The sequence below is a fragment of the Typopeltis vanoorti genome, chromosome 18, assembly GCF_054136105.1.
Source record: "Typopeltis vanoorti isolate ZY-2024b chromosome 18, IOZ_Tvanoo_1.0, whole genome shotgun sequence".
Taxonomy (NCBI): domain Eukaryota; kingdom Metazoa; phylum Arthropoda; class Arachnida; order Uropygi; family Thelyphonidae; genus Typopeltis; species Typopeltis vanoorti.
In genome coordinates, this window is record NC_143566.1 from 62,781,079 (window position 1) to 62,793,769 (window position 12,691).

At 36.9% G+C, this 12,691-nt stretch overlaps 1 protein-coding gene across 1 annotated transcript in view; it reads right to left on the reverse strand.

Annotated features, from left to right (window-relative positions):
- The window catches only part of Ras85D (GTPase ras-like protein 1), a 163,067-nt gene extending 152,005 nt beyond the window's left edge, over positions 1-11,062 (reverse strand). Inside the window, exon 1 of the mRNA XM_090408576.1 lies at positions 10,805-11,062. Within this exon, the coding sequence (XP_090264702.1) occupies positions 10,805-10,835 (31 nt within the window). The 5' untranslated portion in view covers positions 10,836-11,062. The remainder of the gene's footprint in view (positions 1-10,804) is intronic.
- Positions 11,063-12,691: the final 1,629 nt, after the last annotated feature.

The window sequence follows — 12,691 nt, forward strand, 5'->3', positions numbered from 1 at the left end:
CCTATGTCCAAACACTGCACTGCTGTGTCATAAGAACCTCCATGTGTGCTGATTATATGTATAGAAAAACCTTGAAGGTACATATCAGGAAATTGATGAGGAGGCTGTTAGTTGAACAAAATAAAAATTACTTAAGATCTATTCGTTTCATGTGTATTACTGCATTTATTCAGGAAAAAGTGAAATCAGATAACAGTTTACAACAGGCAAGCTAATGATATCAGATAGCATAGAAGACTTAAAATTGATCGAACATGCCATGCATGCTAGATTCATGATGTATATTTTATCTAGCATTATAATGCATAACAATGCCTGAAATCTGGGTGTACAGTTTTTGAAAACCACACCTGATGGATATTTTTTTCTCCACTGACTGTTTCAAAGCATTTTCAACTAAATAGGATTTCTTACTATTTGCAATAATTCCTTCAATGACATGACAAAAGAATTATTATCTATCTATATGTTCACTGGACATCCACAGATGCTGTATGGTCACTCCAATGCTCAGTGATGTGCCACAGTAGGCCTCGCCATGTAGTCCTGTTGTTTGCTTTTCTGGAGACTTCAACTCTCTGAAGATTAGTTGCTCCACACACACCATCCACCTCATTGATGGTCTACCCCTTCCTCTTATTCCAGGAACTTTACCTGCTATTACTGTTCTGAGAAGTCCCCCTTCCATCCTTTCAATGTGTCCAAAATATTTTAACTTTCTTTTGTCAATATCCTTAAGGAACCATAAAGTTCTACTGATCTTTTCTAACACCCAATCATTTGTATGGGTAGCAAACAAATGAATGGGTGTCAATGTTATGCTTTCTTAATGTTATGCATTAAGAAAAGGATAAGCAGATATCCTTTTCTTATCTGACTTCTTTAGGTTCCAAGTCTCACATCCATAAGTCGCTGTTGGAAAAACAACTGCATCCAAAATCCTCAACTTTGTTCCCATGGAGATAGATCCATCCTTCCAGATTTTAGACAAGTCTCTAACTGTTGTTTTAGCCATTCCTAACCTCCTGATGTCTTCTGAACAGCAATTCTTCACATTAATAATGGATCCCAGGTACTCAAATTGCTGACTTTCTCAATTCTTTTTCCATTAAGGTAAACTTGTTTCTTAAGCTTCTCTGTTTGTATTTCATTTGAGTGTCTTGCTAGGATTTAGTTGAAATCCTCTGTTATTACTGATCTTGTTAATTATGTCAAAAATTTGTCCTAGTTCTTCCATGTCATTACAAAGGAGTACTGTATCATCAGCATATCTCAGATTACTGATCAATCTACCTCCTATCCTAACTCCTGTCTTGAGCTTATCCAATGCTTCACACATGACATCCTCTGTATATATGCTAAACAAGTGAGGAGAAAGTACATATCCTTGCCTTACTCCTTTTCCAACCCAAAGCCAATCAGTCAATCCAACATTTGTTCTTACTGTGGCTTCTTGCTCCCTGTTCAAGTTGGAAAAATTATTGGAAGTGATTATTAAATCACTTTATAGGATGTAAATCCCATTGTAGGATGTAAAGAACCTTTAAGGGTTTTTTTTTAAATAGTATATGTGGTAAATACACCACACTAACAAATATAACAGCTTATTCTAACTATACTCATACTATATATCTCTTTTTTTTTTTTTGCTTGTTTGAGACATTTTACCTGGGGTGTACATACAGAAAAATCATTATCATTATTATTATTATGATGATGATAATAACTGACACCTCCAGGGAGTCCCAGACTCATCGAGGGAGGGCATCTACTCTACAACTCTCCGTCTCCATCACTCAATCTACTAACTACAGCGAACCACATCATCATCATCTACACCAACGCCATCTACTGCCTACCACCACCACCACCACCACTACTAGTATTTTCACAGACAATCACAAACATCCATGCCCATGGCAGGATTCGAACCCGCAGACTTTGGGTTGGAGAGCAGATATGCTAACCACTCGGCCAATCAGGCCAGCAAAAACAAAATTTTTAGCAATGAGTGGTTTCGATCCACGGACCTCTGGGTTATGGACTCAGCACACTTCCACTGTGCCACTCTGCTTTGCATTCATCATGGATAACAAGAAATCACATCACTAAATAATCACACCAACAAAGTACACTGAATGCTCCTTTACAACAAGAAACACATTTGCCATGTGTTTCAAACTCCTTAGTGAACACCAGATGAGTCAGAGGGATTATATCCACTTTTATGAACCAAAGATTCTGTATAAATGATAGGTGTTATTTTAATAATCACTTGGTAAATCAAAGAATCATGCATGAGATCACAGATGGACAAATAGTGTAAGTTGTTATCACAATCCCCACACATGAAACAATAATGCTCCATCCTTAGTAAAGTCTCCTAGTGTCTCCGTAGCATAAACGAAAGAATAATGATATGATGCATTCATCGAATGAAAAAGGCCTAAGTTCGATTCTCATTGTGATGAGAGGAAGTTTTATGTTTTTTTTCAACTGAAGGTGAGTTAGCTGATCTCATATGGAGATCAGCTAACTCAGACAAATTAGCCTTGAGAATACATGCAATTTACAGACAAAAAAATACTAGTGGTAGTGTGCACTAGATGGCATTGATGTAGATGATGATGATGGTAGTGGCAGTTCGCTGTAGTTGGTGGATTAAGTGGAGAAGACAGCTGTACAGTAGATGCCCTCCCTCAAGTCTTTGGACTCTTTGGAGGTGTGATGTAATAATTAGTAAATAGCAGGGAGAATCTCTTTTTATTATTATTTAGCAATAGCAAATGACACCATTTTTATCCAATATTTTTTAATGGAAAGCAAGGAAGAAAAAAGTTGCTAAGCAATGACCTTACACTTCATCAGTAACAAAGGGATTAAAGAAATTCATTAATCAAAATACTGCCAAAATTAAATGTGTTTGTAGATGAATGCATCTGCCTGCATATGTGTAGGTTTCCTGTAAATTGTGAATGCCAAGGATCCATCAAATTGGCATGTAATTAAAATGTCCAAGGAAGGGGAGTGTTGTGTTCTTCTTTCTACAAGGTGACCCATGTGGCCAAATGGGGAGCATATCAACACAGCACATGTAAGTCAGTGTGATTAAAGCTTAATTTTCAGAGGCTTCCACTGAAATAGTTGGGTAGGGAGGGAGAAAGAGACTTAATGGCTATCCCCTCTTTTTTTTTTTTTTTTTTTTTCGTTTTCCTTGCCAAATGACACAGTTCATAATGAACTTAAACAAGGCTGAAACAAGGATCCTCTCTACTTCCTTCCCATCACCAAGAAACCCCAGATTTGTGCACAGTAGTCAAGATGGAGTCTTATCAAGTCTCAATAAAGAGCAACAATAACCTGCTTTTCTCTGCTCGTCAACATATTCTTCAAGTAACCAAATGATCTGATGAGCTGCTTTAGCCACTTTTGCTATGTGCCACCTAAATTTTAACTCCCTATCCACGAACACTCCCAAGTCTCTGGCTTTGTCAATTTCCTGGAGTATGGTTCCACCAATGTGGTATACTGCTGATAATCTTTTCACCCCAAAATACAAAACCTTACCCTTTGCCACATTAAATTGGCATCATTCTTCTCAGCCCAGTCTGCCAATCTATCCAAATCATCCTGCAAAATTTTGACATCATGTGTATTCACTGTTGCTCTACTCAAATTCATCAACAAATAACTGAATAGTTCCTCTCAGATCCTTATCTACATCATTAATGAACAAATTAAACAGCAGTGGTCCATGAACAGAACCCTCAGAGCTGTCACTGTATTATAAAATGTGAGCAAGTTACTGAGGTGTGATCTATCTTCATAAAACCATGCTGCCCCCTATATAATATCCTATTTCCATCTATCCATTCCTGTATTTTGCTCCTGCCAACTTCTCCAATACTTTGACTACTCCTGATATGCTGATTGGTCAGTAATTTGCTACAGCAGACTTGGAGCCTCCTTTATGCAATGGAACTATTTCCCCTCTTTTTACCCCCTTGGAACTAACCCAGAGCTGAGACTTTGATTAAACAATATGGTCAAGGGCACTGACAATTCCTTTGCTGCTTCTCGTAAGACCCGAGCTGGTATACAATCCAATCCCACAGATGTATTCACATTAAGGTTCTGTAATATGTTATTCACCTCCATTTCATTCACCTTAGTTCCTGTATAAGCCATCAGTTCACTCATTCCTGCAATATCACAGCCTAGATGACATACTCTTGCAAAGTGTTCACTTAGTAATTCTACTATTTCGAATGATTCAGTTACCTTCCTACCATCAGCATTCCTTAAAATCGTTCTGCCGTATACATTTTTTCTTTTACTTGCAGCATATCGAAAGAACAGTCTGGGATTCTCTTTGGCCTGCGTTACTAACTTACTTTCATAATCTGCTTTCACTTTTCTTACCACACTAGTTACCCTTCTGGCCTGTGCCTTGTACTGTTCATGTGCCTGCAGGTCACCTTTCTCCTTAAATTCTCTTCACAATTGTTTCTTTTTTTTTTTTTTTTTTCTTTTTTGCAATTCCAGCTTAATGGTGTTATTCATCCATTTAACTCCCACTTGATTTACTCTCCTGACTCAAGATGTACAGTCAGCTATTACCTCCCTCAAACACTCCTTTACCACTTTCCATTCCCTATCAGCATCTAGCACTTGCAGTTTTACATACCATGCCATGCCACTGATCTAAGCAATCTCGTAAGCTTGTCATACTTGCCAATCCAGTAATTCCACATATACCCTGTCTTAACTGAAAATTCCACACATCAGCTACCTTCCAGGTAAAGATCATTCTCCGGCCATAGATCGTTACCCTCACTACTAATTCTCACCAATTGTGGTAATGTGGTCATATTTATTATAGACAAATTCTCAGATGCAATTACTAGATTGAGCATTCTCGAACCCCATAGTACATTCCATTATATTATCTGTCTCAGATAATTAACCCTTAGTAACTGCATAAAATCCATTTCCTTCCTCCCATGTGTCCTCTGCTCCCTCCAATCAATGTTATCATAGTCAAAAACTTCTCCCCATAATAATTACCTGTCCTCCAATCATTGAGTCTATTTGCTGATACATACTATCTCCATCTTTTCCATTCCCTGGTGTATAGCAGCACCCAACTGTATATTTTGTTCTGCTGGCCTCATTCTCACACCAGATAGCCTCAAATGTGCTATTTTCACTGTCATGCAGTTGAACTTCTACTCTCTTTGGTTGCAGTTCACTGGCTATCATTAATAACACCCCTCTCACCATTCTTTTCTCTCTATCCTTCCTGAACACACTATACCCTTCACATTCTATCCCACTAACTATATCATCTTCTGTTAGCCATGTCCCACTAATGCCAATAACCTTTGGCCGACCCACCCAAGGCCAAAAAATTCCGCCTGCTTGTTCCTCCTGGCATAAAGTGTAAAAGCCCCCTAGGCCCACTCTTACACTAACTATCCCAGTCTGGTTTGTTACCATTAGTAACAACTCAGGCATATTATACACATTCTTACACTTAACTGCTTCACAGAGTCTGCATATCCACTTAACAGCTACCCTCTAGTTTCCATGATTCTGTAATCCACTTTCACTTCATTCAACAAGTTTTCCAGTCTCCGAACAGCAAATCCCACTATTATGGCCCCTCCTTCTCAGCTCTACTCTGTCATACTGTGGCAACAGACTCCCTATCTTAACTCTCTCTTTTCTTTTGATACTTCCAGTAATTCTTTCAAGTCCTCTCTCTCTCTCTCGATCATGCCATACTTTTCTCCTATTAAATCATTCGTTCCAGCCACTACAATCATTTCTTTCACCCTACGCTTCTGTGCTCTAATAGCCTCACTAACATCATTAATTTTTGCACCTGGAAAGCACAATTTGAGTGACAAAGCTAGTGAAAGGTGTGTGGAATGCTTCCTATGATGACAGACTGAAGGTATGTGAATTACAATTTAGTTGACAGGCAGAGGAGAAGGTTTGGTTTGGTTTATTTAGGTTTATGGATGAAGCAACTCAGGCTACAAGGAAAGTGTATTATGTATGTTTTAATGGCCTATTTGAATGTTCTTCTGAAGGACAAAAAACCATCTACCTCTGACTAACTCACCCTCAATTGAAAAGCTCTGATAAAAGGTTCTTTGCATCGTAGATGGGATTCGAACCCAGGTCTTTCCAACCAAAGGGCATTGTCGAAACTGACTGAGCTATAGAGGCTCTGTAGAGGAAAGGGGACATGATAGAAACTAAAGTTACTAAAGGGATTCTATAAGATTGATACAAAAGAAATTTTTTAATACATAAAGAGTAGGGGAGAACAAGGGACCACCCCCTGGAAGTTGTGTACGAGGGAGTAGTAAAGGGTTGAAGACTAGGTACCTTTACTTGGAGAGTGGTGAATGAGTGGAATGGATTGCCAGTGGTAATCCATTCCACTGGATTACCACTGGCAATCCAGTGGTAATCCAGTGGAATGAGTGCCCCAATGGTGAATAAGTTTAAGGGCAGGTATGGTTCTCCTTTGATGGGTCTTTTGACTCCAAGGAGTTACTATGACTAAAATATTATAATATATAAAGCATATATATGTTATAATGACTATTAGAAAACCAGATATCTCATACTAAAAATAGCTGAAACTAATGAGCATGCTAACATAAAAACAGCAGAACTTAGTAGGTAATGGAGCTACCCTGCTTCTCCAACCAGAGGTTAAGTTGACTAATGTAAAATTTAATTAACATAGAACCAGATGTCTCTTAAATTACTCTTTAGTATTAATTAAATTTTATATTAATTTTTTTTTTTTAACTTAGCCTCTGGTCAGGGATATGGGTGGCTCTATTACCTACTAAGCTTCAATATTCTTATACTATCCAATATCACAAGTGACAAAATCTTAATGTCAGAAAATCCATGTACTAATGAACAAGTTATTCCTGAAGATGATACAGCAATGCAAAAATATTGACAAAATATGTGGTAGAAGAACATCAACAGATACAGTCTTAATGATATTTTGGCAATATTAAAAGCAATTAACTCAGTGGTTTCCAAACTTATTTGGTTCACTGTGCCCTTAATGTATTTTTTTTATTGGATAACTCACCTTCAATTTATCAACTGAAGGTGAGTTATCCAATCTCATGCAGAGGCAGCAGGGCTTTTTTTTCACCCAGAAACTCAGACAAATGGCCTTCAGGACATGCAATTTACAGACAAAAAATACACATGGTGGTGGCCAGTAGATGGCATTGGGGTAGACGATGATGACAGTGGCAGTCCAGTATAGTTGATGGGTTAAGTGATGAAGATGGAGAGTTGTAGAGTAGGTGCCCTCCCTCAATAAGTCTTTGAACTCCTTGGAGATGTCACAAAATAATAATAATGAAGAGACTGTTTTCTTTCCAAATGTCCCTACAAGGCTGTATCATTCTACTGTTTTTGACAAAATTTAGAATATAATTGTTTGAACTCTATAGAAAATGCAGACCGATCAGACTAAATTGAAGGGAGTAGGATTTTTTTTTCACTCCTTTACAAAGTAAATTATACTTGCAAGAAATATTCTTGTTTAATCTTTTACCCAAGTGAAGTCAATTCTAAATCCAAGTATTTAATTGTGAAAATACTCTACACAAAAACTTTGTTTGCTTATGCTTGGGTAAAAGATTAAACAAAAATATAAGCTGAAGGGAGTTGCGATGGGTGTGTGGAAGGATAGCATTTGCTTTATCTACATACATTCAATCAATTTTACTAATCTCAGTGCTTAAGATCCTCTAGCAATTTCAGCTCTGTTAGACCAAAATGGAGAGCGAGTTTATAAAGTACGAAAGAAGGACATAAAATGTTTATTTTTATGTCCTTACATCAGGTCACATTTCAACCATTTCTAGTTATTTTAACTATTTCATCTAAAAAAAGAAGTGATATCTCAAGTGAAAAAAAAAAATCGCATATGCAAAAAATTTGTGCTGATATCTGGTCACTTGAGTTTGGAGATGGATGAGGAAGTGGTGGAGAGGAGTCAGATGCAGATGGTAACAGGTCTGTAAAATGCTTTGTGTAAGGAGAGAGTGAAGGTCTGTGAGATATGTGGCTGACAGAAAGAGGATATCACAGAAACATGAGTGAGTAAAGAGATTTTATAAGAACAAAAATTTCAATACATGAAATAAAGAGACAGAATAAGGGGTCACCACTGGTAGTGAGCAGGAGGAGTTTAAAAGCATGAGGAATAAGTTTTAACTAGACTGTGTTCACCAGGGGTGAATGCTGGTCTTGAAATTCATGCTTGCTCTTGTTATCATTCAGGGAGTGAGAGGTGTGATTGAAGTCTGATTACTGGAATAATGAGTTACTGACCATTTAAAACTATATATTTAGAAATTTATGTACATTTAATCATACAAATACAACATTTATTTTACAAAGGATATTCGATCTTTTTCAATTTAGCTGCTTGAATACAAATTCTACCCTACTGTTCTTCTTTATGACCTGGTCAATAACATTGTCATAAAAAGTTGGTTGTAACTTAATTTTCCAAAGCAACTTGTAAAGGCTGGCTGAAACTCACTGGCTAGAGCTACGTTGACTGCGTATGGCCTGTGTTTAAGCAACAGAGTGAGATGACGTGAAATGGCTATGCGCACACATGAAATCACAGTGCTGCTGTGAGGACCTGGAAGCTCCTACAACCGAGCAAGCCAAGGTAGCTTTGACTAGATGAGCAAGCATTAGCCTTTGATACACAATGCAAAGCAATTATTGCCACGCAAGCTTAAGACGTCTTCTGTCTACAAAAAATAAAAGCCTAAATGGAATGCTTATAAATGCATGCATTTATTAACAAATAAATATTACTTCTTTCTCAATGTTTCTCATGGAGAATTCGCCCATGGTGTTCACCCAACTAATTTAAGGCATGGCTGGGTGAGCACAGTCTGATAATAAAGACCTTCAATAATTTTGATTCCATGGAAATCTGATGATTATAATAAGAAATGAATCATGTACAGAGAAGACAAGAACTTGGTTGCAATTTAGTAGCAGTTATTTGGCTGATATTGTTTGCTGTCAGGGTCGATCCGAGAGTATCTGATGCCCCTAGGCAAAGAAAATTTAGGCGCCCCTATACATTGTCTCTCTCTATTTTTTTTTTTCACACTCACACACAAGCACACGTACACCTACACAGGTATTACTTACAGAAATACTACTCTATGGAGAACACTGGCTATTTTGGCCACAAACGTTCTTCAGCCGCTGTAACAATGTTAGATACACAGGTACCATAACTATTTGCCATCGGACTCAACTGTCACCTACGAAAAAGCTTGACCGAACTAATCTGAAATCGGTAGAAGAATGCCGGAGTGGGGATGATGACAAGTAAAGGGAGCAAAGAGAGTGACCCAATCAGAGGTCTTATTTCACGAATACTACCAATTAGAATCCCTGCCACTGCAATTCTATAAAAATTCCCACGACATTCATATATTGATTTAGAATAAACTGAATTAACAAGACAATTTTTTGAGAAAATGAATGACGTAATCCCCGACTTCTCAGACCTCAGAGAGCTTGCAAAAACAGGGCTTAATCTAAAAATCAACAGAATTAAGTCTATAGGGAATTGAAGATAAGAAGTGAGAACAGTCAGTTAGTCATGACCACTGATTGTTAGTTTGAAGGATACCCCGGAACTTCCCCACTCATCTTGGGACAGATGCCAGGAGGAGGAAAAATCTCTGCACTTGAGGTTAAGTATACAAAGAGCAGGAGAGTGGAAGAAATAGAGAAAGGTAAAAATAATGTAGGATCATCAGCGAGCACCAGGATGGCTCGACTTATTTCAGTTTTTTATTATTAAGCAAGGTTTTACTAATTTTTTTTGAAGGTTGTAATTTTTCCCCAGATTATATAGCAAAATCTGGTGCACCGAAGTCTTACTGCCCATAGGCGATTGCCTAGGTTCGCCTAATGATAAAACCAGCCCTGTTTACTGTGAATGCCACCCATGCTAAGCTGTATGCCTAAAATGGATTAATTAGTTCACACAGGTTTATATAATCCAGAAAACCTGTTCTAGACCAAACACAAAATACTTCAGGCCTCCAATTTAATTTGCATACAAGAGGACTGCAAGACTTACAGCACCTCAAGTACAATGTGGGCAAAATTACCACTTTCTTTTAATTTTATGTAGATGTTAAATGAGTTAATATAATGAATTCAGCAATACAAGAACCGATGAGAAAAGAAACCAGGAGAGTTGTATGCTAAGGAATATGAAGAGCTTGAAATTAAAAAAAAAAAAAAAAAATTAAAAATAATAAAATTGAAGCTAGAATAAATAAAGAAAAAAAACGCATTTTAAATTTTAGATTCAACATGAACGGATTTTGTTTATTCATTTTTCATGTTTATGAAATTTGATATTTCATAAACATGAAATATCAAATTATTCAATGTTTATGAAATACATACTTTTTTTTCCTGCCATTAATTTTCTTTACTGAAATTCGATAATAAAAATATATATCTTACAATAAAGACGTAGGATTTTTTCAAATTATATTTTTTGGCCATATTTTTTTCCATTTCTTTAAATAAGAACGTCTGGAAACTGAATTTTTCGGCATCGCCCTATGCTTTCATTTTAACAAAAATTCCAATGCAGAGTTTAAGATGTCAATTGCGACTCAAATCAGAATATGTGAAACACATCTATTACCCTGGAGCCATCTAAGCCTAAGCGACTTCCTAAACCACTTACCACCAACAACCACCAGTTTGTACTCGGTCATTCTTCACCTGTCACCGAAACGTCCACTTGTGTCCTTCCTTATGTTATTCTCTATACTTAAATTCACTATATACAGAAAAACTGATGGACGATTCGGTTTAAAAGAAAAGTTTCTGAACTAACTATACTGGCGTAAAAGTACACATTTAAAAAACTCAACGACAAAGCTTCAAATAACACCACATAAAAAATATTATACACCGCCGCCACAACCTTAAGAAACTAGACAATCTTACTAATCATGAGCTCCTACCGCCCTCTAACATCAAATATTGCATCTAGTCAACTAAAACTTGACAATCTCGAAAAACATAGGTGTCAATAAGATCACGAAGTGTTAATTTAAAAAAAAACGCGAACAGGAAAAGAATATCGGAAATCATAAAAATAATTATAAAAAGATCAATCCGCTGAAGCTTTTTATTCTCCAAAGGGATAGACAATACCGTTTAGCCTAACTAACTTCTGAACTTCGGCTAGCCTTCGCCCTAAACCAACCAGAACAGCAGACTCAAGACTATCAGTGAATTTTAACTGACACCCGCAGAGGCGAGTAAGGCGGATATCTATTGCCAACTCGCATTCCTTAACGTTATACATTATTGTCAGAAATATTGTTTGTTCTATGGTACATTTTCTTGAGTTTAAGGGATTTATGGGAGAAACAGTTACTTGCAAGTGCCAAACCTTGAATAATTCAAGACCACAGGAAGAAAGGCTTAGAAAAACTTTCTCTAGTAGGCGATTCTAAGTAATAATGAATTATTTTAAATTCAAAACCCTTTCAAATTTCTTTACGCAATTCTTTAAAATTAAATAAAAATCAAATTAAAAATAAATTTGTTTAAAGCACAGTTATATGTCTAGTGTTTTACAGGAGAAATATAAATTATTTTAGAAACTCATTTACCATAATAAGGCAAGAATAAAGGGTGGTGACTATATATGGAAGTATTGACTGGAAGACGGAAGGAGTATTTGGGAGTAATGCAAGTGACTTTTCTGAGCAACGAAGGGGCAACCATCTTAATCAGCACATAGTTGAGGCGCCAAGTGGAACAAGAGTGCGGGATTTAAGAACATCATTTCATTCAGTGCTTTAATAGTTGTCTCTACAATGCCACCAAATGGGAAGAGTCATCTTCTGCTTTTGACGCGAGGAGTGGTTATGCATATATAAGCTTCATGAAACAAAGATGGTTGGAATTAAAGAGCTGGAAACTATAATAAGTTAAGGATGCAGCTTGATGATGTGCAGTGGCTTAATTAATTCAAAAAGAGAAATATCAGCACTGTCTGGAACTTGATTTTAAATCAGTTACTTACTTACAGAAGTGTCACATTGCATTCCTAAGCATAATATGATAAATAAAATATGAATGAAATTGATCAATCATGAAATTCTTCTTCTTCTAATTATTATTATTATTAAGAACGACTTCTAGGGAGTCAATGACTGATTGAGAGAAGAGTCCGTGACTCCCTGCGTTTTCTTGAATTCATTCGCTCTGCTTGTACGTACCACATCCAAAGGCAATACATAACCTATGAAAGAAAAATCTAGTTCTCATCCCTTCTAAGCGGCTTTCATTCAGCCTCCAACAATGCCTTCATGTGCTTTCCCCACTCTCCATAAAATGAAAATTCCATCAACTAAAATTTTGTATAACCTTTTAATAAGTTTGTAAGTCTCAATCATATCACCCCTCTTTCGATAGTTGAATACATCGGTCTTTGCACCACCCTTGTGCAATGGAATTTCCATACATTTTTGTGGGATGTTTCCTCTTCTGAGACTCATAATAAACAGCCTGGTCAAAGGAAAGGCCAGTTCAACTGAACACTCCTTTAGCACAC